The sequence below is a fragment of the Hyperoodon ampullatus genome, assembly GCF_949752795.1.
Source record: "Hyperoodon ampullatus genome assembly, chromosome: 15".
Classification (NCBI taxonomy): Eukaryota; Metazoa; Chordata; class Mammalia; order Artiodactyla; family Ziphiidae; genus Hyperoodon; species Hyperoodon ampullatus.
In genome coordinates this window covers 70,108,504-70,135,436 of record NC_136928.1, presented here as the reverse complement: position 1 = coordinate 70,135,436, position 26,933 = coordinate 70,108,504, and the positions used below count along the sequence as shown (strand labels likewise).

General features: G+C 37.0%; 1 protein-coding gene across 2 annotated transcripts in view; it reads right to left on the bottom strand.

Moving 5' to 3' along the window:
* Positions 1-26,933, bottom strand: part of ITSN2 (intersectin 2) — a gene marked incomplete at its 3' end in the record, with an annotated part of 138,247 nt that overhangs the window by 80,121 nt on the left and 31,193 nt on the right. The window contains exons 8-17 of one of the 2 annotated variants that reach the window (XM_079721309.1): positions 24,039-24,102; positions 23,362-23,499; positions 22,813-22,898; positions 21,857-22,119; positions 20,620-20,769; positions 17,802-17,942; positions 17,281-17,368; positions 11,150-11,289; positions 10,012-10,092; positions 537-673 (exon numbers count right to left, since the gene is read on the bottom strand). In XM_079721309.1, the coding sequence (XP_079577435.1) occupies positions 537-673; positions 10,012-10,092; positions 11,150-11,289; positions 17,281-17,368; positions 17,802-17,942; positions 20,620-20,769; positions 21,857-22,119; positions 22,813-22,898; positions 23,362-23,499; positions 24,039-24,102 (1,288 nt within the window). The remainder of the gene's footprint in view (positions 1-536; positions 674-10,011; positions 10,093-11,149; positions 11,290-17,280; positions 17,369-17,801; positions 17,943-20,619; positions 20,770-21,856; positions 22,120-22,812; positions 22,899-23,361; positions 23,500-24,038; positions 24,103-26,933) is intronic. The other variant, XM_079721310.1, reaches the window with a different exon arrangement.

Here is a 26,933-nt window from a genome sequence, read left to right as displayed (position 1 = left end):
AGATATATACAAAGAAGCCTGCATCAACATGGCATTTCTACACTCAGTATTACACTCTATAAAATTAAGTACTTGGTTTTTATAATTTTTCAGGAAACAGTAATGGATTTATTATGGAGAGATAGAAATAATGAGTGCTTATTACCTGCAAAACATTATACTTGGTTCTTTAGTTTTATTTAATTCTGAGTTACTTATGAGGTATGCATTAATGTTCCTATTTTTCAGATGGAAAAACTGAGGTTCCAAAAGGTAAAGTGACTTAACCAAGATCATCCAGATAGTAAGTGGTAGATCAAGAATTCTAAACCAGGGCTGACTCCAAAGTCTGTATTTTTCACTAATGGAACATAAAATTGGTTACTGTAAACTCAGTCCACAAAAGAAGGACTGAACTTCTAAAATTTAGAATCTAATTAGCATCTTAGGATAATCATTTTATTCCCCTTAATTCTTCATAGTCAAACTAAAAATATGGGCAACAAAATTAGAATTCTAATAGCAATATAGTATAATAAATTTATCAACTATATTACCTTGTAGCCTCGTCTTCTAGTTTCTTTTTCTGTATTAGCTCTAATCTTTTTCTTTCAATTTCCCTCAGTTTGTCACGTTTGATCTTATAAAGTTGTTCAAGGGCTAACTGCTGTGTATTGTAGCTTTCTCTCAGTTCCTAAGGAGAAAATAAGAAGTCAACGTGGCATTGATTTAAATACTTTTGTCTTATGCAAAAATGTGGCAACTGCATTAAAAGATAAAAATCATAAATCAAGTTAAACTAAAGTAAAAAGATTAAAAGTCTTACAAAATCTAGATGATTGAAAAATTCTTGAAAACAGTAAGTATTTAAGGTATGTGGTCAATGAGGACAAATGCGTGTTAAAATCATCTGCTTTTATATTAATTCATTTCTAAGGAACACAGAATCTTTCACAAGCCAATTCTTTGATTTGGTACTTCATTTTCAATAAAAAAGCAATCTATTAAAAATACGAGGAAACAATTTGCTTATTATAACATTTGATGAGGAATTTTGTTCAGTCATATTTTTGACACATGTAGTTTAACCAAGTTACCCATAACTTTTACCCAGTAAAATACTGAACTAAACACAGAAGCAATTATTCAATAATTTAATAATTATTCAATATTTATTTAATTTAAATAATAATATATTAAATAATGTAATAACTAAAAATGGAAAAGATAACATCTACCTAAAACCATGACTAGAATGGGCCAAAATAATGAAAAGTATTCCAAACAGGAATTAAAATAAACATTTGTTTATTGAGCATCTAGCTCTGTGCAAAGTGCTATAAAGATTCACAGCGATCCAATCCAAGGCCGTCTTGACTCCCAAGTCTATAGTCCTTGTCTTCAAAGAGTTCAGTCTCAAAGTAAAGTGCCAAAATCTGGGATATAGGTAAGTGTCTTCGCAGAAACTTGTGATTATCTGTTCAGCATTTCCTTTCCCTCTTCTGCTAACTGCACCCTTCCTCCTTTTGGGAAGCTGATTTACCCCCCAATCCCACCCTTCTATGTGGTTTTGATGAGTCTGTCAGATTCAATGCTCCTACTCCCACCCAAGTGTGGTCACTGGATCTAAACAATCACAGCACCTCACCTCCCTGGCAAGAATGACTGGTTCAAAGGATGTGCACATGATCCAGGCTGGGCCACAATCCCTTCCCGGGATTCAGATATACTGAAGAGGGGAGAAAGAAGTCTTTCCTTCACTAAACTCATTAAAATGGGATAAGGTAAACCTGGAGCTGCCCCACTTCCTAATGAGGCCATCAGGGGTAGGAATGAAGTCAAAACAGGAAAGAGAGAAGCAAAGATTAGAGATAGAGTTGGAGAGAGAGGGAGTGCTGGGAGAACCAAATCTCCAACTTCATTCCTGTGTCTAGGAACTGCCCCGTCTACTGATTCAGTCAATGGTCTTAGTACTCTTGCAATAACCACTCTTTTCAGCTTAACTATTTTGAACTGAATTTCTTTTACTTGGAATCTATAGACTCCTGAACAAGGGAGTAGAAAAAGCCTGGGATAAGGAAGAGGAAAAACAAACAAAAAACAAAGAAACTCCCACAAAAACCTAAAGTAAACAAAAGAGACTTCATGGCAAAGGTGGGAGCTTCAACAACATTTAGATAGAATTTTTTGGTAAAAGATGTCTTGGGGCATCTATCTATACACAAAAACAAAACTCCAAACCACAAACAAACAAACGAAAACAACCTAAGCTCTACTTCTTAATATTTTATAGATGAACCCTTTAAACTTGATTGAAATGGCAGATCTAATCTGAGTAAATGTGGTATCCAGAGACTATGCCCAAAATGTCTAAGATCAAGACTTGCAGCTTAAGACAACAAGAATACAAATACTACATTCATAGCAAAGTTTTCACAGATCTCAGCTTCTGTAGTTCTCTTTGTTGCACCTTTCTTTAAACTCTATTGACGGGACTTCCCTGGCGGTCCAGTGGTTAAGACTTCGCCTTCCAATGCAGGGGGTGCGGGTTTGATCCCTGGTCAGGGAGCTAAGATCCCACATGCCCCGCGACCAAAAAACCAAAACATAAAACAGAAGCAACATTGTAACAAATCAATAAAGACTTTAAAAATGGTCCACATCAAAAAAAACGTTCAAAAAAAACATCAAACAACTCTATTGAAAAGCGAAGAATACAATGGTTACAATCTGTGGAGAAGCAGTGTGGTTTAGTGATAAGGGCACATGGAGCACGGGTCTGGAATAAGAACGCCAAGGCCTGAATCAGGCTCTATCTGTGACTAGCTGAATAATCTTAGGAAAGTTACTTAACAGCCTCCTCATCTGTAAAATGGGGTTAATTATAGTACATGCCTCACAACACTGCTATGAGGACTGAATGGGTTAATACATATAAAGTGCTTACAATAGGGCAGGGCACATAGTAAGTCCTCAGTAAATATTAGCTATATTATTGGCTGAAGTCATAAATAGAATTATAAGTTTAAAAGGAGAGTGAAGAGGAGCCAAATTTATGTCTGATCTTAATATGGCTGTAAGGGTAGCCCTTTAACTTGTCCTTTAAAATACTATTCCAAGTCTTCCTTCATTAGCCCATTCCTCCAGTGTGTGAAATAACGAGCTTCCTTGTGCTCCCCAAGACGTTCTGTGCATTCCCCTATCACAGGCAGTGTCTTCTGACTGTATGACTGTCTCCACTGGAGTGAGTTTCTTGACAACAGGATTGTCTTTCATCAAGGTATCCCCACCCAAGAGAGAGCCTGGTAGAGTGTAGTTATTTGATTAGTATTTAATTAGTATTTACTGGATGAATGAAAATACATAAACCATAGTCTATGCATATTAATAAGATTTGAAGAGCACCACAGGGCTTCCCAAAAACATTTCCTCTGCCTGACTTACTATGATCCTAGAAATTCTTATCATTAGACTCACTCACTCCTCTAAGTTAAGTCATGCTTCCAAGAGGTCCTGGTTAAATCTATCAGTTAACTATCACTTTGTTGTACAGCAGAAATTAACACAACACTGTAAATCAACTATACTTCAATTAAAAAAAAATCTATCAGTTAACTGAAAAGAAGTAAACAATCTGCACTTAGGAAAAGAATTGTACTCCATCTTAACGGAATAATAGATCATTCTTTTCAGGTTAAGGAAGTTCTCTTCTATTCCTAATATGCTAATAACTTTTTCATTTTTTAATCATGAATAGATGTTAAATTTTATCAAATACGTTTTCTGCATTTAGTGAGATGAGCATACTATTTTTCTCCTTTAATCTGTTTATATGGCAAATTACAGTCAACAGTTTTATATGTCAAATCATCTTTGCATGGCTAAGATAAATCCAACTTGGTCATAATGGAGTATCCTTCTTATAAATTTCCACATTCAACTTTTCAATATTCTTTAGAATTTTTGCCTCTATGCTAAATTGGTCTATAATGATCCTTTCTCATACTATTCTTATCAAATTTTGAGGTTTATGATAGTTTCATACAATAAGTTGGGAATATTCCCTCTTCTACATTTTGAAACAGATGTATAAGACTGGAGTTATTTATTCCTTCAGTAAAATTCTGGGTCTGGATTCTCTTTTAGGGAAGATTTTAAACTATGGAATTAAAATATTTTGTGACAATAGAGCTACCTAAATATTTTATTTTTCTTGAGCCAGTTTCAGCAAATTCTGATTTGTTCATTTCACCTACGTTTTCATATTTATGTGCAAAATTTTTCATAATAGTCCCTTCTCTTTTATTGTTTGCAATGTATTTAGTTATAGCTCCTTTTCACTCCTTTATTTTTATTTTGTTTTTAAAGTAAGTCTTGCCAAAGGTTTGATAATTTTATTTATCTATAAAGAGAGTCAAATTTTGGCTTTCTTGATTCTCTGTATTAAATATCTGTGTTCTGTTTCACTAATTTCCTTCTACTTTTTTCCCTTTATTACACTAGTCTTTTTCTAGCTTCTTAAGTTGAACACTTAGCTTATAAATTTTCATCTTTTTTAAAAAAATATATAACCATTTAAGGTCAAATCCTGACTCTCTGGGTTGAATTTCTGCTTGCTACCTGTGTGACCCTGGGCAACTTAATTTACTCCTATGTGAAATGTGAACAAATAATAGGACCTACCTCATCGGGTTAATATTAAGGATTAAATAAATTAATATAAGTAAAACATTTAGAACAGTGCCAGTCACAGATAAAGCCTTTAATAAATCCTAACTATTATTAGTATATCTTGATTTATGAATTAGAAAATAGTTACTGACTCCTGATATGGACTATGGGGAATCTGCTCATTTACACTATCCCCTATCTCCTCTCCATTTTCCAGTGTTTTGTTATAATTTAAAAATAGACTTATTCTACTATTTCATTTTCATAAACATTTGACAACATTTTGCAACGCAATTTTTCTCCAAGTTTTTATTTTGAAAACTTTCAGATCTACAAAAAATTTGACTAAGTTGAAGACGCTGATGCTTTCACCCCTAGAACTTCATCATTATTCTACGTAACTACGGTGTCAATGTCAGTACCAAACTAAAGAAATTTAACAGTGACATAATAACCTTAATACAGAATTCATACTCAAAAGATGTTCCCTCCCAATAGTGTAAATACTGTCCTTAATAACAGCTTTTTTTTGGCTCCATAATCCAATCAAGGACCATACACTTCATTTCGTTATTGTGAGAAGATTTCCTCCATCTTTTACGAGATTCACATTTTTAGAGTGTGGGTTAGTCAGCTATTTTACAGACCAAATCACAATTTGAGTTTGTCTAATTATTTCCTTACACTTATACGGATGAAATATTTTTGGCAAAAATAGTATAGAAGTGATGTCTTTAAAAAAAAAAAAGAAGTGATGTGTCTTTTTCAGTGCATCATATCAGGAGACACATAATGTCAGCTTCTGCCATTTGGGTAATGTTAAATTTGACTGCTTGGTTGAGGATGGTTTACCAGTTTCTGGCCTGAGTATTTTCTTTGCTCTTTATTGCCATTTCTAGATGATTATTTCTTCTTACTCTTACAAACTCCATCTTTTTCTGAGGCTCAGAATAACATCCAGCAGTACCACCCTTCCATTCCTCTTTATTGTCATCTATGGATCACCTGGTCACTGATCCTCATTCATTCATTTTCATTATTCTTCCAGTCTTTGACATCAATGTAGATGACCCCATCAAAACCTCAACTCAGACTGATCTCCTCAAACACGGGGAGGGGGAAGTGTAAGCCTGGACGAAGTGAGAGAGTGGCATGGACATATGTACACTACCAAATGTAAAATAGATAGCTAGTGGGAAGCAGCTGCATGGCACAGGGAGATCAGCTCAGTGCTTTGTGACCACCTAGAGGGGTGGGATAGGGAGGGTGAGAGGGAGACGCAAGATGGAGGAGAAATGGGGATGTATGTATAGCTGATTCATATATAGGTGGTTATGCAGCAGAAACTAACACACCATTGTAAAGCAATTATACTCCAATAAAGATGTTAAAAAAAAAAAAAAAGAAAGGTAGGGATTGAAACAGTAACCTGGGAAATATCAGTCAAGTAACAACTAAGAGCATGTGGTTTATTTGATGCTGAGTTGAAAACTGTAAGAACTGGTGTCTAGGGTGCTGATAGGACTTGAGCAGCTCTGCTAAGTCATTCTAAGTGACCAGAAACTATGAATTCAAAAGCACTCTTAATGTTCATTCTTGGGGCTAAACATATGTATTTCAGCACACTGGAGGAAAATTTTCCAGGTGAATATTATACAGAAAAGAAGGCTTAATTATCCCTTGGCACTGTTCCTTTCCTGCCTCAGAATTATTGAAAAAAATACTGAAAAACACAAATAGGATTTATGCAAATGTAAGTATCTGACAATAGATCTCCTGTATAGATAGCTTTATAAAACATAATTATAATAAAGTGTATATGGTTTAAGAAGGTTATAAAGTTTAAGAGCATCACAGTAGGAGGATTATAACTTTCTACTGTGATAAAATCCATCGAAAATATAACTTCCCATTTTAACTAAAAAAAGAAAAAACAAAACAACTGATCTCCTCAACAATGATTTTTTTTACTCTATTTAATCTCTCATTTGCATTATTATACCCTGAATCTTGTCATCATCACAAAGAGAACTACCACTGATCAGTATCCCATTTTCCAAACGTAAGTTCTTATCCTTCAAGCTTTTCTTATATATGGTACATCCATTTCAACAGGTTTCCAACCTCACTGAGACCTCCATTCTGTTGACCCCATCATCCCCTCCTTTTTCATCAGCACCCCTTCCTCTCTGCATATCCCTTCATGTCCAGTACATATTTCAGAGTTCATGTTTATCACAGTTACTCTGTTAAGATCTGTAGCTCCCTTGTTCCTCCCTCTCTGCCCATGTCTATTAAAACCTCAAACCCGTACGAATCTATTAACCTATGTCATCATCCTTTTCCATGCTTACACATAAACAGCTGAACTTTGGTGGGGAAAAAAAAAAGACACAATTAGGCCTGCTGTTTTCTACTTAAATTCATGAACTCCAACTTCAAATAAGCATTCAACATTGCTCAGGACACCTACTGTTTTCCTCTATTAAGCTTGCACTCCCCACCCCGACTAAGATGTGTATTTCATGCCTACTTTTCACTCCTGAAATTTCCCAATCTTCCATTCATTCTTTTCACTACCAGCCAATAATCTTGCCTCATTAAGCCAGACTGGAATTCCCTCATCTTTCCATCTCAAAAGCAATAAAACTTCCTGCATTTGCATCCATCTCCTTCTAGTCTAGTTTGAGTTATTCCATGTCCTCAGCCACCCATGAAGACTCCTTGTAATGATCCAACTTGCTTCTGATTTTAGGTTTTGAAGCTATCAACTTCCTACTCTCCACCAACAAATTTAACCGACTTCACACCTATCTTATCCCCATATGTTACACTGGAAGTATTCTTTTTCTCTTGTCCTTCAATCTATGCTCCAGATTATATCTTAGTCTGCTTCCTTGGGACTTTGCTCCATCAATTATCACTACTTTATACGGTCAATCTCAATCTCTCAGTTTCCTCCTCCTTCCCTTCCTCTCTCTTCTACTTTAAGTCGTCTTTCTTTTCTTTCTTCCTTGTTTTGAATTTAAAAAATAGCCTTTACTTAAAAGAATAAATTACATGCAATCAGAAGTTTTCCTAAAACCTGGGATACATGGTTTTCTGCTGTTTTTTGACTAATTTCTTTCTACTTTTTTCTCATAAACTCTATATACCAATACTAACTCTAAATGCTGTATATTTTCTGAATGAGAACATTCAAAACCATTCATTCATTCGACAAGTGTGTGTTGCCATACATGATGTTCCATGCACTGTTCTAGGTGCTGGGAATTCAGCAACGAAATATTTGGCTTGAGCCTGGCAATCATCTTTAAGACACTGAGATGGATAAGGTTAGTTACCTAAAAAGCTTAATTTTCTCCATTTCCATTCTCCTGTCCTAACAGAAACTATCCATTCCTCATGTATCCATATGCTGCACAAAAAGGTGATACCACTTTCAAGGGTGGTCCTAATTATTCTTTTATTTTTCAACTTTATTAAAGTATAATTCGTAAATAAAAACTGTACATATTTAAGGTATACAATTTGCTGCTTCAATACACATATACACTGTGAAATGATGACCATAATCAAGCTAATTAACATATTCATTTCCTCAGTTACCATTCCCTCCTTCCCCCCACTCCTTCTCTTCCCCCTTTCTTTCTTTCCCTTCTTTCCTTTCTTTCCTCCCTCCCTCCCTCTCTCTTTCCCTCTCCCTCCCTCCCTTCCTTCCTCCCTCTCTTCCTCTCTCTTTCCCTCTCCCTCCCTCCCTTCCTTCCTTCCTCTCCCTCTTTCTGTGGGAGAATGTTTAAGATATATACTCTTAACAATACTGTATTGTATAGTTGAAATTTTCTAATTATAGTCACCATGCTGTGCAGTGGGTTTCACAACTTATCCATCTTGCATAACTGAAACTTTGTATCCTTTGTCATCTTTCTTAAACAAAGTTTTCCTCATGCTCTCTTTTCACTCTCCTAAAGAGTTGTTTACACGCACTCCACCCCTCCTCAGCTTCCATTCATTCCTGATCTGCTGTAATCCAGCCTCTGCTGGTCACTCAACTGAGATGGCACTTTCAGAAAGGTCTTCAAAGGTCTCCTTGTTGACAATTCAATAGATACTTTTCAGTACTAAGTTAACTGACTGCTCTGTATCATTTCCAATGACTACAGAAAGCCTCTTTTCTTGCTTTCTGTAACAACACTCGGTCTCCTGACCACTCTGACAGTATAGGTTTCATTCCCTTTTACATTCCTAAATTGCCTCTGATGAAACCTCAACAAGCAGTGAAAGGTTGGAAAGCAGGAGGCAGAAGGAAAAAAGGAAAACAAGAGACAAGAATAATCTGCTAGCCTGTGGAGAATCAAATGCTAACTCGAAGAATCAGACTTCTGTGTGTGAGTACAGTCCACAAATATCATCAAACTGCACTGTATACTTGAAGGAACACTTAGGTTTACATTTCTGTGTGATCTGCAGCAAAAGTTCTAAGACCAGATAATCTGGCCATTCATGCTATAACCAAAAAGGAAAGGATGATACCATCTTTCCAACTGCCCTACCTTTGCTTAGGTAACAAATGAGCTCTACTTATGTTCTCGTCTTCACTGTGTATATATATGTAATTGCCCTATTGCCATCCATTTTAGTACTGAGTAGAATACAGTCAAAATTCTACTAGGGTCAGCAAGTGGTAAATATAAAGCAACTTTCTTTAAACTAAATTAAAATAGGAATTCATTGAATGTTTTAAATATTCTTTGTGCTATCATGACAAAGTGAACTACTTATTTATAAATATGATTTAAACAGTTTTATCTGTGGTGCAAGCGTATCTAAATATGAGGCCTGATAACTAGACAAAACTAAAGCTGCACCTGCATTATTGGTTAAGATTTTTCTTAAAGAAAAATCTTATAGCAGTATTAGGAAGCAGCCTGATATATACATGACATAACCTTGCACTAGATTTCAGAAGGTATAAGTTTTATTTTAAACAATAATTTCAGTGATATGGGTAAATAATTTAATCTCACACTCCCTTAGTTTCCCTTTTAATTGAATGAGTAATCATTCCATCAGTTAGCCCAACTCACAGGGATGTTGTACGGGAACCAGAAAATATTTCTCAGTGTCTTGGGCTCCTCATGAGAAAAGTTACTCTAGGCAACGCTACTGATTCCTGGCATTAGACTCAAACAGGCAGTGAGACAGCAGAAGGATATTCAAGCAAGCAGAAAGAAAAGTGTCTATACTGTATATGTTATTTCAAACAAGGATATTTAGATAAATGCAAAGAATAGTCTAGTTTTTTAAAAAAGAAAACAGTAAAGTAACTCAAAGAAAAGGAGCTAGATATTAGAAAATAACCTTAAGTAAGAGGAAGAGGTTGTTGAGACAGCTTAGCAGAGACAAAAGGCACTGAAGAACAGAGTCATCCATATTCCCACACTGTAAGATAAGGCAGATAAAAAGCCAATTAAACTATGTACAGATTTAAAAAAAAATAATGTAGGGAAGATAACTTGGCTGGTTTGTATGTCCATCAATGAAAAATTATTTGGTTTTCTTTAAATTTTTTTTCTACAGAATATATGCTCGTGTAGAATGTATTATTGACATTATTCACCTCAAACTTCCCTTTCTTAACTGAAGCCACCATGGTTTCTTTTACCATTCTGTTTACTCTATGGTTGGTGTAACATTATTCTAAATAAGTTAGCAAAATGAAAGTCACATGAAGAGACAGAAAGCTGCCTGAAAAGCTTCGTAATACGTTATGCTCTAAAAACTTCATGCTTCATTAGCAAGGGAGTAACTGAAACTAGTCCCAAATTCTAATCATGTGTCATTACTCTGGTTGCTAGCTTTTAATATTTTCTTTCACGGGCATGGCTTCAGTATACAACTAACACTGCACAGAATGATAAGCATATGGTATACGTTTTGGACATCTGTTCTGCCACTGCAGCAAATAATGAATCATAAATCTACTTTTCATGCAAAATTTTTAGTGCCAAATTATGCTTTGGATTTCATTGGTTATGGCATTATTTCACAAAGGTTAATTAAATTGTAAAAAAAAAAAAAAAGAATTTAGTGCGTTAAAAGAGCCTCTACAACCTGGACTATTTAAAATTTTCCATATTTCCCATTTTCAAATTTGCCTAAGATCATTCTGGCTGAGATCTAATACTGACAAATCTAATCTAATCTAATCCTAATACTGACAAAGGTAATTATTTTTTAAATGTATAGATGCCAATAAAAACAGTCATCAAAAACTGGAAACTATGGTAAATTATATGTTTATTTACACGACTCAATGTTTATAATACACAGAGAACATTAAAAACAATCCTGCAATTCTGGTATAGCTCAAATTATAAAAAAAATTATGAAATGTACTACATATAACAATAATAGCCTCAGTTATTCATTCAATTAAATCAAAATAAGGAAGGTAAAAGGCAGCTAACTAAAAATGAATATAATAGAAGATAAATACCTTTAGTTGATTGTTAAACGAATCCATTTCTGATAGCTTAGATGCAGTTTCTTTTTCAAGAGCATCTAATTGTTCTTTAAGTCTTTGGCATAATTCTTCTTTTTCTAATGATTTTTTATGAAGTAAACCGACTCCTAAATCTGAAATACAAACATCATACAGTTTACATTTGGTAGAAGTTCCTGTCATTACCAGTAATTAACATTTACTGTCTGGTCAAATTGGTGTAACTAGAGAGCCAAAGGCTATACACACATAAGGTGGATCAACTCAAGGGAAAAAACAATCAGCAGTCATTTCCCTTTTTCGGATCATATCTTGGAAGATCCTCATATGGAAATGTTATAAGCATTGGTTCTGTACTCAAAAGAACTAGAACTTGAAGTGACGCTCCATTCTGGGTAAGGTGCTTCACCAATCTGATCCGCAGGCTCTCCTATTCAATGGGCATTATATCACCCACCTCATATATGGGATGATGATATAAAGCCATTAGTACAGAGTCTGGCCCATAGTAAATACTCAATTAATAGCACCTATTGTTAAAGTAGCTTTCTATTTATTCTCAGTGCTCCCAAGAATAGGGGAATATTCACTACAAGGACTCAATAAATATTACTAACTGGATCATTCAGTGGTGTTATTTTAGGAGGTAGGAACAGAGAGCTTCATTTTATATGACCTTTTCTTACACATTTAGGCAAGGATGAAAAAACTGGATGGAAATATATGATGCAGATTACATTTCAGTAAATTAAGACAGCAGTCTTACCATCTATTTAAATACAGCTGACCCTTGAACAACGATTGGAGGGTGGCCATCTGCTCTGTTGAAAATCCAAGTATAACTTGCAGTTGGCCCTCAGCATACATGGGTGCAGTTCCTCCATATCCACAGTTCTAAGTCCTTGGATTCAACAACATGGATCTGTGTAGTACTGTAGTATTTACTTATTGAAAAAAATCTGCATAGAAGTGGACCTGTGCAGTTCAAACCCACGTTGTTCAACGGTCAACTGTACATATTTTAAAACTTTACTGTATTTTTTAAAGTACAGAAATCTAGTACAAAATTCAAATAAAATGAAGCATATAGAGTAAAAAGTAAAAAAGTCTCTCTTCATCTCAACTCCTACCCCCCTCTTAGGTACCTGATATGTGCATATTCAGCATTTCCATGGGGCTTTAATGGGATCACGCTGTCTACACTGCTTGGCAACTTGTTTTAAATTTAATAACACATTTTGCCATTAAAGACATCTAGATCTAGTTCATTCTTTAAAATTGCTCCCTGGTAGTCCACATTATGGCTATTCCATAATTTATGTAACTGTTCCCTTTTTGATTGCCATTTAGGTTGTTTCTCATCTTCTACTATCAAATAAAAATGCTGCCATAAACAAACTTGTATGTACCTTTTAACGCACACATGGAAGTATTTTAAAAGGCTAGGAGGTGAAAGAATTGCTATGTAAAAGGATGTGCACACTTTAAATTTGGACAGAAACTGCCAAACTGCCCTTCCAAAAAGCTGTACCAGCAACAATGACACCAAATTACCTGTTTCTGCATATCCCTATCACCAGATACTATCACTCATTTTTCTTTCTTTTTTTTTAACATCTTTATTGGAGTATAATTGCTTTACAAAGGTGTGTTAGTTTCTGCTTTACAACAAAGTGAATCAGTTATACATATACATATGTTCCCATATCTCTTCTCTCTTGCGTCTCCCTCCCTCCCACCCTCCCTATCCCACCCCTCTAGGTGGTCACAAAGCACAGAGCTGATCTCCCTGTGCTATGTGGCTGCTTCCCACTGGCTATTTTACATTTGGTAGTGTATATATGTACATGCCACTCTCTCACTTCGTCCCAGCTTACCCTTCCCCCTCCCCGTGTCCTCAAGTCCATTCTCTACATCTGCATCTGCGTCTTTATTCCTGTCCTGCCCCTAGGTTCTTCAGAACCATTTTTTTTTTAGATTCCATATATATATGTGTTAGCATATGGTATTTGTTTTTCTCTTTCTGACTTGCTTCACTGTGTATGACAGACTCTGGGTCCACCCACCTCACTACAAATAACTCAATTTCATTTCTTTTTATGGCTGAGTAATATTCCATTGTATATATGTGCCACATCTTCTTTATCCATTCATCTGTCGATGGACACTTAGGTTGCTTCCATGTCCCGGCTATTGTAAATAGAGCTGCAGTGAACATTGTGGTACATGACTCTTTTTGAATTATGGTTTTCTCAGGGTATATGCCCAGTAGTGGGATTGCTGGGTCGTATGGTAATTTTATTTTTAGTTTTTTAAGGAACCTCCATACTGTTCTCCATAGTGGCTGCATCAATTTACATTCCCACCAACAGTGCAAGAGGGTTCCCTTTTCTCCACATCCTCTCTAGCATTTATTGTTTGTAGATTTTTTGATGATGGCCATTCTGACCGGTGTGAGCTGATACCTCATTGTAGTTTTGATTTGCATTTCTCTAATATTAGTGATGTTGAGCATCCCTTCATGTGTTTGTTGGCAATCTGTATATCTTCTTTGGAGAAATGTCTATTTAGGTCTTCTGCCCATTTTTGGATTGGGTTGTTTGTTTTTTTGATATTGAGCTGCATGAGCTGCTTGTAAATTTTGGAGATTGTATCACTCATTTTTCATTTCTGCTAACTGGCAAAAAAATTCTTATTGTCATTTAAATTTGTATTTTCTTGACAACTACTGAAATCAAATAAACATCTATTTATATGGCCATCTACTTACATTTATCAGCCATCATCTTGAATTGTCTCGTCTCAACCTTTGCTGGCTTTTTCCTCCTATTGGCTTGTCTTAGTTTCTGATTTGTAGAAGCTCTAAATTCTTGTTGTATCATACATATTTCAATTTTTTTTTTTTACTGTTTATGACATCTTTCATCATGAAAAATTTTTTCATTTTTATTTCATCGTAAACTAAATATTTTCCTTCATAGCTCTATGTATTGTTTGAAGAGACTTTTCTGACACCAAGATTATAAAAATGTTTTCCTCTGTAACATTTTTTTCTAGAGTTATATTTTATGTTTAGCCTCCCACTTTACCTAGAATTTATATCTGCATAGAGTGAGGTAAAGAGCTTCTTCACCCCCCTTTCAACTATCCCTCAAATCACTTAATGAAGAGATAGTAACTATCGAAAGCCCATCTCTTCCCCACTGATGTTAAATGCCAACTTTATCTAATCCTAAATTGCCATATATATATATATATATATATATATATATATATATATATATATATATGGGCTTGTTTCTAGACTCTCTATTTAGTTCCAGTGTTCTGTTTCTATTTTGGATCAATAATACATTATTTTAGGTACTATACCTTTCATAACTCATGTTTCGGTAAACGATAGGGCTAGACTCCTCCCCCCACCAATGTTTTTTCTTTTTAAGTCTTGGCTCATGTTGTGTGTTTTCTCTTCTAGGTTAATTTGCGAATTATCTGTCAAGTTTCATCTAAGGAAACCTGAATAAAACTGAATATGTGGATGAATTAGTAGAGAACTAAATAATAACATCTTTAAAATATTGAGCAAGTTCATTCAGGAATATAATACGTATCTACTTATCCAGGAATCTTTTATGTCAATCAGTAAAGTTTTATGGCTGTGCATTTCTTCTTTGTTCATTTAACAATGAGAATGCTGATGTGAATGAGATCTTTTTCCCCCTTATTTTCTAAATAAATACTTTTGATATACAGTAAAGTTGATTTTTTTTTTTTTTTTTTTTGCGGTATGCGGGCCTCTCACTGCTGTGGCCTCTCCCGTTGCGGAGCACAGGCTCTGGACGCGCAGGCTCAGCGGCCATGGCTCACGGGCCCAGCCGCTCCGTGGCATGTGGGATCTTCCCAGACCGGGGCACGAACCCGTGTCCCCTGCATCGGCAGGCGGACTCTCAACCACTGCGCCACCAGGGAAGCCCCAAGTTGCTGATTTTTATATGCTGATTTTGTATCCAGGCACCTTGTTAAATTGTCCTATAATTCTAACAGTTTTCCAGTATTTCAATAAATATTTAATCATTAAATTACACATCTGCTATATGCAAGGCCTTGCACTTTGTTCAATGGTAGGTAAAAGTGAAGCATAAGGCATGGGTCCTATTCTAGTCAAGGTGGGAGACAAGCAATGGGAAAAATAACAGTAAAAGAATATTCATTCTTAGTATTCAAAATGAGCATCAGTAAAAATGGATGCTTTCATACTGAATGTGATCATATCAAATCTACGAGCACTGTGTTAGGTAACTGAAAGAGGCAACATGGTAGTGTGGTGGGCTTTAGGAGTCAGACACACAAGAATTTGAGACCTACTATTACATGATCTTGGGTAATTACTTATTCTCTGTGAACCTCAGTTTTCCCAAGCTGCACAATGGAAATAACGACGACTACTTTACAGGGCTGTTGTAAAGATGAAAGGAAATAATGCATGAAAACTGCCTAGCATGGTGCTTGGCACATGCCTGATAATCTTAAATGGCTACTATTATGGACAGAGGAATCTAAGGGATACTGGGTACTTTGCAAACTCCAAATAAAAGCTTCCTATTCTAAACTGGACTACAGCAAAGATTAATAAATTTATAAAAGCTAAATTGGATCACATTCCACAGAGAAAGAGTAGCTCTATCAGGCCCCTAATAAGACATATTCTACATTCTCTTCACAATCCAAATACTAACAATGAAGATGACAATATATTTTCTACCCTGCACAGATCAGGAGTGCTGCCTTATCCTGCTTCTGGAATGCCTGTGAGGGGTAAGGTAGGAGCTTCTGGAATGCCTGTGAGGGGTAAGGTAGGAGCTGATACGCTTCGAACAGCCAAGAAAAGCATCCTGTGCAAGGAAGATTGTCTGAGACGAGACATCAGTGGAAGGTGGGAGACATAATAAGAGTAGTTCACAAGATCAAATTTTCTATTCCTGGTATTCCTTCGATGTAAAGGGACCTTTACTAGAACAACAGCTTCTTTCTAACTCTTAAATACTTGGTGAGATCAAGATAAGGACCCGGGTGTACACAGCCCTATACCTTTCCTATCCCTTGCTTTCTTGAGGTTGAAGTGCCTACAGGAATCTGCATTCTTTTTTGTTCATGCACCCAGTGTCTTACAGGGGCAGCTGTACTGCTCAGATAAGCCATGCTGTCTAACATCAGCTTTATTAATAATGAGGTGATATTCTGGTCTCTCATGTCTTGCTCCTTTGCCTTATTTCTTAATTTGTTCAGAATTTGGGCAAAGAAGAGGGATGAACCTATTTATTGGCCTGCCTAAAAAACCAAAAGTGTAATAAAGAGCCCTAGAATGAAAAAACTGACAGATACTCAGTGGGAGACATTTAGGATACTTTAGCTAGTTCTAACACATTTGCAGAGTTACTTTTCTTTAAATAAATCTTTCTTCTGCTACATTGTTATTGGCATGCTATCCAATGTAGAGATTTTTTTTTCTTCAGTTTCCTGGTTGAGACTTGAATCAAGAGAAATGTTATATTCTCATAAATTACACTGGAATATTTTGTTTCACAGGTGTCAGAGGGCCAAGGTGGTAAAATTCTTTACATGAATCACAAAGTTAGATGCTATAAAAGGTCTGGGAAGAGCGTACCAGTCTGCTTAGACCTATCACTGCTGTACACTATCACCCTAGAATCCAACAGGTTTGGCTCCATAGAAAAGTCCCCTCACGAACAGTTCTTTACAATTAGTGTAGGATTTTGCCAAAATGCACATATAGCCTTGTGTTCAAGCCAAACTGAGGCTTAACTGTAATGTAACATTTAAGTTTAACTGTAATGTAACATTTTATTTGATTGATATTTGAAATATATAAATAAAAATGGTATCAAGACAGGAAGTCAGACCACAATTGTTATTTTATTTCTATTTACATTTTATTGCTAAAAATGCTCCAACATGAGGTAATATTTTTCACATTATTTTAAAAACTTTAACTATAGACAAAAAATGTTATTTATAACAGAATAATGCTATTTTAAAACGTAACAGAATATAACTGATACATTCAGAAAAGAATAAAAGAGGCAAAACAAACCTTAGAGACTTACCAGGTGTGTTACTGAGCTGCATATTTTTAATTCTTTCATTTAATAATTGCTTCTCTGGCACCAAATAGATAAGCTTATTTTGATATTCCTTATAAAAAGAAAAAGAAACCCTGTAATGTTGTCTAAGAATTTTCTGAAAATGTAAAAACATGATTTAATTACTCTTGAAACTTAGTATAGGAATAATACATGGAATAATATGTAAATTGCTTACAACTTATGGATAAACTAAAATGGAATTAAATGATGTATTTATTTATTAAAGACTTAAAACTCAAAGTGGTAAATGCCCAGATATTGTATAAATATTAAGCAGAATTTAACCAGATGTTAAGCACAGTTTTAGGGAGTCCATGAAATTCCTGATATTATACAAGATAGTGTATATCCACATGCCTTTAGGAAGGATGTCTATCAGAGGCTCAAAGGGGTTCATGACCCCAAAAGTGAAAACCACTCTATTAGGAAGAATTATTAATAACTGCTCATGTTTAAGGACAATTCAGCAGCAAAGGACTTACCTGAAGTTCCTGTTGAAGCTGCCTGATTTCCATAATTTCCAGGTCACACTGCTTATCCAGAACTTCCAGCTCAGTCTTTTGAGTTTGCTTCCTGAGTCGGACGTCTTGAAGTCTGCTTGAGATCTGCTGATGTTTGCCATTCTATAGGAAGAGAAACATATGGTAACATAAAATGCTAACAGGAAATGTTCTTATCAAGAGAACAATATTTTTATTTAAATTTTAAATGTCATTTATCATTTATACTCAGTCTAAGATAAATGTCTAAAACCAAGTTAACTCGAGAGTTATTAGCAGGAAACGTACCACTGTGAGTGTTAAGAGCCTATTATGTTAAGATGAGAAAGCACAAACATAACACACTGAATTTTTTTTCTGAACTCAGCATTTAGGCACTAATTCATAATATTAAAATATAAACAATCTCTTAGAATAATAAGGAGGAATAAGTGTGTGCATATGACAATTAGCATTACATTCTCTGAACTTCTACTTCTATCCTCAATGCTGTCATCTAATTCTTCTAATTAAACAATGTACAGGAGGGCCTTTTGGGGCCACACTACTCTTCTCCTATACCAATATTCCTTTCCCCTTGTTCTGAGAATAAAAACAAAAAACCAGAACAAAAAACAGCAGAGGTTCTCAATGGAAGCTAGTAAGAAGGGTGAGGTGTTATGAGCTGAACTGTGTTCCCCACAATTTATATGTTGAAGTCCTAACCCCCAGTAACCTCAGAATATGACTGCATTTGGAGATAGGACATTTAAAGAGGTAATTAAGATTAAATGAAGTCTTTTTTTTTTTTTTTTTTTTTTTTTTTTGCGGTATGCGGGCCTCTCACTGTTGTGGCCTCTCCCATTGCGGAGCACAGGCTCCGGACGCACAGGCTCAGCGGCCATGGCTCACGGGCCTAGCTGCTCCGCGGCATGTGGGATCTTCCCAGACCAGGGCACGAACCCGCATCCCCTGCATCGGCAGGTGGACTCTCAACCACTGCGCCACCAGGGAAGCCCTTAAATGAAGTCTTATGGGTGGGCCCTACTCCAATCTGACTGGTGTCCTTATAAGGAGAGAACATTTAGACACAATAGAGACAGCAGAGATGCACAGGCAGAGAAAAGACCACATGAGGACACGGCGAAAGGCAGCCATCTGCAAGCCAAGGAGAGAAGCCTCAGAAGAAATCAAACATGCTGACAGCTTGATCTTGGACTTCCAGCCTCCAGAACTGTAATAAAAATTGCCACCTGGTCTGTGGTATTTTGTTATGGCAGCCTTAGCAAATAAAGTGGGGTGAGGAAAAATGAGGCTCCTGGTTAAAAATCACCAATAATGGAAGTTTCTACTGAAAAGTATGTTTCATATTTGAGAAATACACGCTGAAGGGAATATGCTGTGTCCACCCTGGATATCATGTTATTATCTTCAGCAAATATAAGTATAGGCCCTGGACCTTTCCAGACTCTGCACATTAATCTGTACTACTGCTTGGTGTGTTACCCCAGTTCTTGGGGGAAAAACAATCAAAAGGTCTCCTCGGGCTTCCCTGGTGGCACAGTGGTTGAGAGTCCGCCTGCCGATGCAGGGGACACGGGTTCGTGCCCCGGTCTGGGAGGATCCCACATGCCGCGGAGCGGCTAGGCCCGTGAGCCATGGCTGCTGGGCCTGTGCGTCCGGAGCCTGTGCTCCGCAATGGGAGAGGCCACAGCAGTGAGAGGCCCGCATACCGAAAAACAAACAAACAAACAAACAAAAAAAAGGTTTCCTCCCATTGTATTTTTAAGGAAAAACACACAGTCAAGATAACGGTTCAGACAGATACCCAAGTAGCTACACAAAGAAGTTTAAGTTTTTAGGACTCTTCTGTAGTACTATGGCATGATTAACAACTGTGGTATGCTTTCCTATTCATTTGAAGGCAAAAAATAGTACCTTTCTGATGAAAAATATTGTGATTTTTTAAAAAATGTAATTCATCAACCAAATAAAACATTAGACTACAATTAAACAAGATGTAAATATGGATCTACTACATAGCTACACATGCATTTTTTGCAAAACCTTACTGTACTATCATGTCAGGCTTATGGGATTACAGGGTCGTAGTAGAATAGTATGCCTTACTCAGACCCTTTCTATCTTCTCACTTTGCATTTCAAGCAAAGTCTTTTAACAGATACTCTGACATCTGATATATAAAAACTGATAAGCATAATGGCCAATATTAGTTAACAACCATAGTCTTTTAGAACTGAAAGGAATCCTAAGAGATCATTTAGGTCAGCAGTTTCCAATCATTTTTTCTTTTTAGCAGTAGAATCCTTTTTTCCAAGCAAATTTTAGATAAAACTCCAATAAAAGTACAGCAGATAAATGTGGTGATTCTCTGTTGTGAAATGTGGGACGAAGAAGTGGGAAGAGGAGACGCTGTCCTAGCGCCTAGGCTCTCCTCTCCCACCTCCGCAGACCACCTTCCAGAGACCAGTTTGAAAACTGAAAATCACAGAACCAGCACAAACTTTTATTTTATAGACGCGCAAAGTGAGGCACAGAGAAGGGAGATGTCTTGCCCAAGAGTACCTTGTTTATCCACATCTGAACTAAGACCACAACAGAATTCTCAGCATTTCGAGTCACTATCCTTTTTTAGTAAACTATACTGTCTAAACTGTTAAAAAGCACATATGAAAATATGACTATTTAATTACATTAAAACATAACATATTCATGAGGTAGATTTAAAAAACAATAATATTTTTCAACAGGTAACTCTAAGTATCATTCAGATAAATTTCACTTAAACCTATAGCCATACCAGTGCTTCCAACTCGAGATGAAGGCTTTTCTTTTTAGAGTTTAATCTGACAATTTCTTCCTGTTCTCTATTCCTTCGATTGAGAAGCTCCTGTCTACGAATTCTCTCCCATTCTAAACGACGTTGTCTTTCAAGTTCCTGTTTTGCTGCCTGAAAATAATGAATTAAAGTTAATTTTTAAATTAACAATTTTGCCTCATTCAAAAACTGATGGAATGACAAAGTAAAGATGAGGCAGCATTTACCACTTAGTGGGCTTGAGTTTCTAAGGGTAAATGGGCAAACCTAGCTTTATCAATAGGCCTAAACTAAAGACTTCCACAAAAGCAAATTCATCCACCAGACTTTCTGATTGCTTCATAGGGCCATCCTCTTGCTGTAGTTACTTTTCCCTTAATAAACAAAAAGATAACTTCAGGGCTTCCCTGGTGGCGCAGTGGTTGAGAGTCCGCCTGCCAATGCAGGGGACACGGGTTCGTGCCCCAGTCCAGGAGGATCCCACATGCCACGGAGCGGCTGGGCCCGTGAGCCATGGCCGCTGGGCCTGCGCATCCGGAGCCTGTGCTCCGTGATGGGAGAGGCCACAAAAGTGAGAGGCCCGCGTACCGCAAAGAAAAAAAAAAAAGGATGACTTCATAAATGCAAATGTTAGTAGGAAATGCAAATGTTAGTACCTTTATTCTGTCATCAGGGAAGAAAAAAAATTTAATTTACCTTATTTCAGTACCACTGTAATTTACTGTGGTCCACACACAGCCCTTGAAAACACAGCCAGGCCTCCCAGGGACCCCACACAGCACCAGTTTTCCCAAGGACCTGCGCAAGTCCACCCTTGTGATCCTTCTCAAGGCCTTCAACTCCCCACTCTTCTTTTTGCCTCTCCAATTACTTGGCCTTTTACTCTGGATCTTAAGCTTACTTTCATTTAATGACCTGATCACACTGACTTCTTCCTCTGGCTCCTCACTCAACTCAGCTTTGCAACCAATCTTGCACTGATTGAGGTATCACCTGCAGACATGCTTTCTCTACCAGCTGTCAGCCCTGAAACCCCTCACAAGCAAGGACCCTCTATCTCTCCACTGGAGAAGGAAGATTCAGATTCGTACAGGGTAAGAATGAACGAATGATGCTGAGAAAAAGCACAACAAAAATTACCATTTTTTATCAAATGAAATGTAGCCACTTACTAAATGAAATGATTTTCCTGGGAAATAAAATAACTTAAAAAAATAACCTCTCGTCTTTCTATCTCTTTTCTCCTTTCTTCCTCCCGTTGTCTCTCCAATTCCCTCTGCTTCTCCAAGCGTTTTTCTAATTCCAGTTGTTTCTTCCATTCTTGCTCTTGTAACTCTCTCTGTTTCCGTTCCCACTCTTCCTTTTCTTTCTGGGCTTTGCGCTCTGCCTCCCTCTGCTGCTGCTCCATCATAGCCTGGCGTCGCTTCTCCAGTTCCATGTTCCCCCGCTCATAGTTGGCTTTCCGCTTGTCCTCGAACGTAACTAGATAAGGTATATTGTAAGCATTCTTCAACATCAAGCCCAATGAACCTGTAATCTAGTTTCAATGTCCTCATGCCTCGTGATCACGTGACTGCTATTTCTCTGTGGATACTTCTCTGAAGGAAAATTTTAACTCAAATGTAAATAGTAAAATATTTACTTCCTTATAAGAATATTCATTTTTGGAAAACAAATCTCTAAGTTTGAGTCCATCCAAGAGAAAAATAATTTTACTATTCCTGCCAATGAAAATACTTTTCAATTTTTTTCTCAGCATTCTCTTCAAGGATAACCAAAGTTGTATGGCTATATATTTGTTATATTTGGTATATGTCATTAACTTTTTAATATTTTAAAATATCTACACATGTACTTTTTCAACCAGTATTTAACCTTTTTTTAAAGCTCAAGATTTCGTTACAAAGCTTGCTATAATGATTTTTCCAAAAGTGGGAGAAACACTTTAACTAGGACACCTAATACATACACTCTTGCCAAATATACACACCTGTCTCTTCCTCTCAGTTTTGACTATCTTAATTTTACTGATGTTGAAATCCATCCCATTCATCAAATAGTTTCTCGTACAGCATATAAAATATTAAGAATTTAAGAATTCTAAATATTCATTTATATTTCACGGTAAAATTTAAGAACCCACAATAAATATACAACTTGGACACTCGATGTTACCTGGTAATTTTTTCTGAGGTTCCTCTTCTTGTATTTTCTGATATGAAGGCAGAGTTCCATTAATGGAATCAATTTGCTTTCCTCCTCTAAGAAAAGCAAACAACAAATAAATTTAGCATCATGTGATCTGAGAATTTTTAGACCAGACTATATAGACTACCACTGACTAGAGCAATTTAATATTAGAATGTAATTAAAGATATTTAAAATATAGTGTGGTCTATAGTTACACTGTACAGCAGTATATGGATTATCAAGCCAGAGAAATGTGGATTCAAATCATGGTTCAGCCAATTGCTATTCTTGGGTAAATTTATTCTTAATCTCTTTACTCATCAGTTTCCTTATCTATAATGTGGTGAAAATACACACCTACTTCTAATATCTATTCTCTTCTCAGTGTAACTCATTAAATACCAAAATCAAATGGCAATGTAAATGTTTGATTTTCCACGAAACTAGAGCAGAGGCCTCAGGAAATCCCAAAGTAATAATCATGTCTGCCAAACATGATCGAAACAACACCCCTTCATCTACAGAGGCACTCACCTAAAAGACGGAGGGACAAGCTCCGGAGGTAAAGTCAGTGGCAATGGCTGTCCAGCTTTGGCCATGTCAGTGAGGTGCATTGCAAGGATAAACTCCTCAGCTTTTAGCTGCCCATCACCATCAATGTCAGCCAGAGTCCTAAGGAAAATATGAAAATTCACAACTTAGAGAGTCTATTTAGAGTAAAATATTTTCAGAAGAGCTCAATTTTTTATTTTTAAAACAAGATTAATGACAGTAGAACAGCTGGGTTAACATATTTTAGTGAAAAGTAAATACACACAGAAAAGTGAGCTAATGTTTACCCTTAATTTTCATATCACAAAAGAGAGGGAAGAAATGTTGAAATGGAAAGGGAAATATTCCTTCTGAAAAGGTGGCTTGTCTTGGTTCATGGTTAATTCACCCATCAAATCACATTTAGCTCCACATTAAAAATGAGATATTCTCTAATTCTCCATAGAAGGCATTATATAAAAGCAAACAAGTTTTACTTGTAAAATAATTAAATGCCAAATTCTCGAGGATAACATTTTACAAAGCAATTTTATTTGCTTACAGGTTTGCATTAATTTTCACATGGCCGCTTTTATGGAATGTTTTTGAGTCACGAACTTTTACAGGAACAGTATAACAGAGACGTATAGTTAAAAATCATAATCAACGGGCAAACTCACCAAATAGTAGCTAGCTGAGTTTGAGAAAGGTTTGACTGAAGAAGGGCATTTCTAGCTTGAAAACCTGATAGTGTGAGAAAAAGCATAAAAAAATTCTTTAGCCTCTTAAAGTCACGCAAACTTAAATAGCTGCACCCTTGAAATAACACTGCTGCTATCCTGGGATAGCATCGGCTTTTACCATGCACCAGACACTGAGCATTCAGTAGTCATCAAAACAAACACATTCCCTGGACCAAGGAGTTTAAAGTGTACAGTTAGTAGAATCAAGTGCTCCCGTGTCCTTTCAGAAGATAATGGTACACACAAGTGACTGACACAAAGGGCTAAGCCAGCGACACAGAGTATTAGAGGCCAAGCTCTCAAAGCACAGCTTCCTTAAGCATTTTCAGAAATTCTCTTCTCTCTCTGATCATTCCTTTGTCTCTACTCTTCCTCTTCTAAATGACCTGTAAATGCTGGCATTCTTCACGGATCTATCCTGGGCACTCTTTTCTCTCTGTGCATTCATATCCATTTCTATGACTTTAAGCAGCACCTAGAGGCTGAGGATTCCCTAATGTACATCCACAGCCCAAACCTCTCATCTAAGTTTAGACTTCTATATCCAACTGAAAAATCAATGTATGTATTTTATAAGCATATTAAACCAAATACATATAAAAGTACTCTTTCAATCCTCATCCAGGCCTCTCTTCCTAACCTTCACCCAAATCATTCTTCCTCAGTCCTCCCTTCTCTGTGAGTGGTATCACAATCCATCCAGTGGCTCAAGCCAGAAATCAAAAAGTCCCCCCTGTGCCTTCCCTCTCCTGTACACCCATGTCCAACATCAAGTCCTACAGTTCTACATCATTGCATGTCTAGGTCCCTCTCACCTGTGAAGTCGAAATCTAATGTCACCTTCTCAGAAAGGCCTTCTCTGTCCACCCTACCATTCAATACATTTCCTGCTTTTATCCTTTATATCTCATATCATAATTTGTAATGTAACATTTGCTTGTTTACCTGTTTGTCTATTTCCCCTATTATGCTAAGTTCTATGAAGACAAAAGCCTTGACTGTTTTATCCACTAATGTATACCCCACACCTAGTAAACAGATGCTTAATTAATATTTGCTAAAGTAATGAAGAAAATTGTAATCCAAAATTATCCTCTATCTAAGGTGCAACGGGGGCTTACTTATGTGATAGCAACTGATAATAACAATAGCTAACATTCATTGAATGCTTACTATGCATGGTAAACTGTTCAACTTCTTTTCTCTCCCTCAGTGTGAGAAAACAAAAATATGTCTCTGTTACAGGCTCCCAATCTTCAATTAATATAATCCAGAACAGAAAATCCCTCTCTGCTTCAGAGGAGCATTCACTCCTGGTGAGCTTGTCTGTGGCTTTCTGACCATGATGAATCCTGAGGCTTCTCTAGAGAAGGTCACCTAGTCAATAAAGCAGGTGCTACACCTCCCACTCTCAGGTGCCTAAGCCACAAGTGCCAGAAGAGTCAGCCCTACCCTGCATTTAGCCTGAGTCAAGGACTCTCCAAACAACTCTGCACAGAAGAGATACAACTGCCAGCTCTTCCTCAGCAACAACTTGCACTACAAAGCCAGCACAGATGCCGTTCAACCCATTGCTTCACTGAGCTTTGAACACAGAGATCTGGATAACCAAAGCTACGTATTCTATATGGAACAACCTCAAATATACCACATATTATAACAAGCAATCAAACGTTTATATTATATAATTTTAAAATCTTTTCCATCCTTTTTTTGTCTGGCCATTTAATAGAAATCACATAAAGGAAACACACTGGAAGTAGCTCACAGCCTCACTCAATGAATACGTCTCAATAGATTTCATATAAAAAGTGATATTTGAGGAGGTTTTTATGTTAAAAGGAGGATTCTTCCAATAAAGAAATGGCAGGCTATTTCAAACCTGAAGAAAGGATCTATAACTAAAGTTTCAACCCTTGGACAAAGATAACAAAGCAGATCCCTCGCACTAGGCAACAGAGCAAACAACAGGAGGAAGGGAAGGAATGCAATGGTTAAAAGTGCACTGGCGGAAGGCTTAAATGTGTGCAGGCCATGTGAGTAACACAGAGGCCAAAGAGAGGCAGCAGAGGAAGCTGCACTAAGGAAGCTCACTCGAGCATGCACACGACTGGTCTGCCAATACTCTGGATATCCTATTTCCTGCGCCTAAAATGCTAGTCCCCCCACTCTCTACCAGGCAGTCTATTTATCCTCTAAGATCCAGCTCAAATGTCACCTCTCCTGTGAAACGCTCTCTTACATCCTCAGCATTAGTCACTTTCTCATCCATATTAATCACAGCACTTTTAAACCACTATTCACTGAGATTATGTGACCTATACTATGGGTTCTTCAAAGACATGGGCCGGGCTTCCCTGGTGGCGCAGTGGTTGAGAGTCCGTCTGCCGATGCAGGGGACACGGGTTTGTCCCCGGTCCGGGAAGATCCCACATGCCGCGGAGCGGCTGGGCCCGTGAGCCATGGCCGCTGAGCCTGCGCGTCCAGAGCCTGTGCTCCGCTAAGGGAGAGGCCGCAACAGTGAGAGGCCCGCGTACCGAAAAAAAAAAAAAAAAAAAAGACATGGGCCATGTCTTCTTGTCTGCATTCCAGTGTCATACTGAGTGCCCAGAAGATATGTGACTCAGGAAATATCTGAGTCAATGAATCAATCTAAATAAATCATGACTGAGGGTTTATGCGGAAGAGAGGAGGAAGAACAAAAGGGAAAAATTAGACCACTAACTGCTACATTCGCTGAACAAAGCATACCACATAAGTCTAGGTTAGCTCTGTCCTCATACATGTGGGGCTCATGCTCAGTTTCAGGACACCAGAGACAACTTCTTCTTT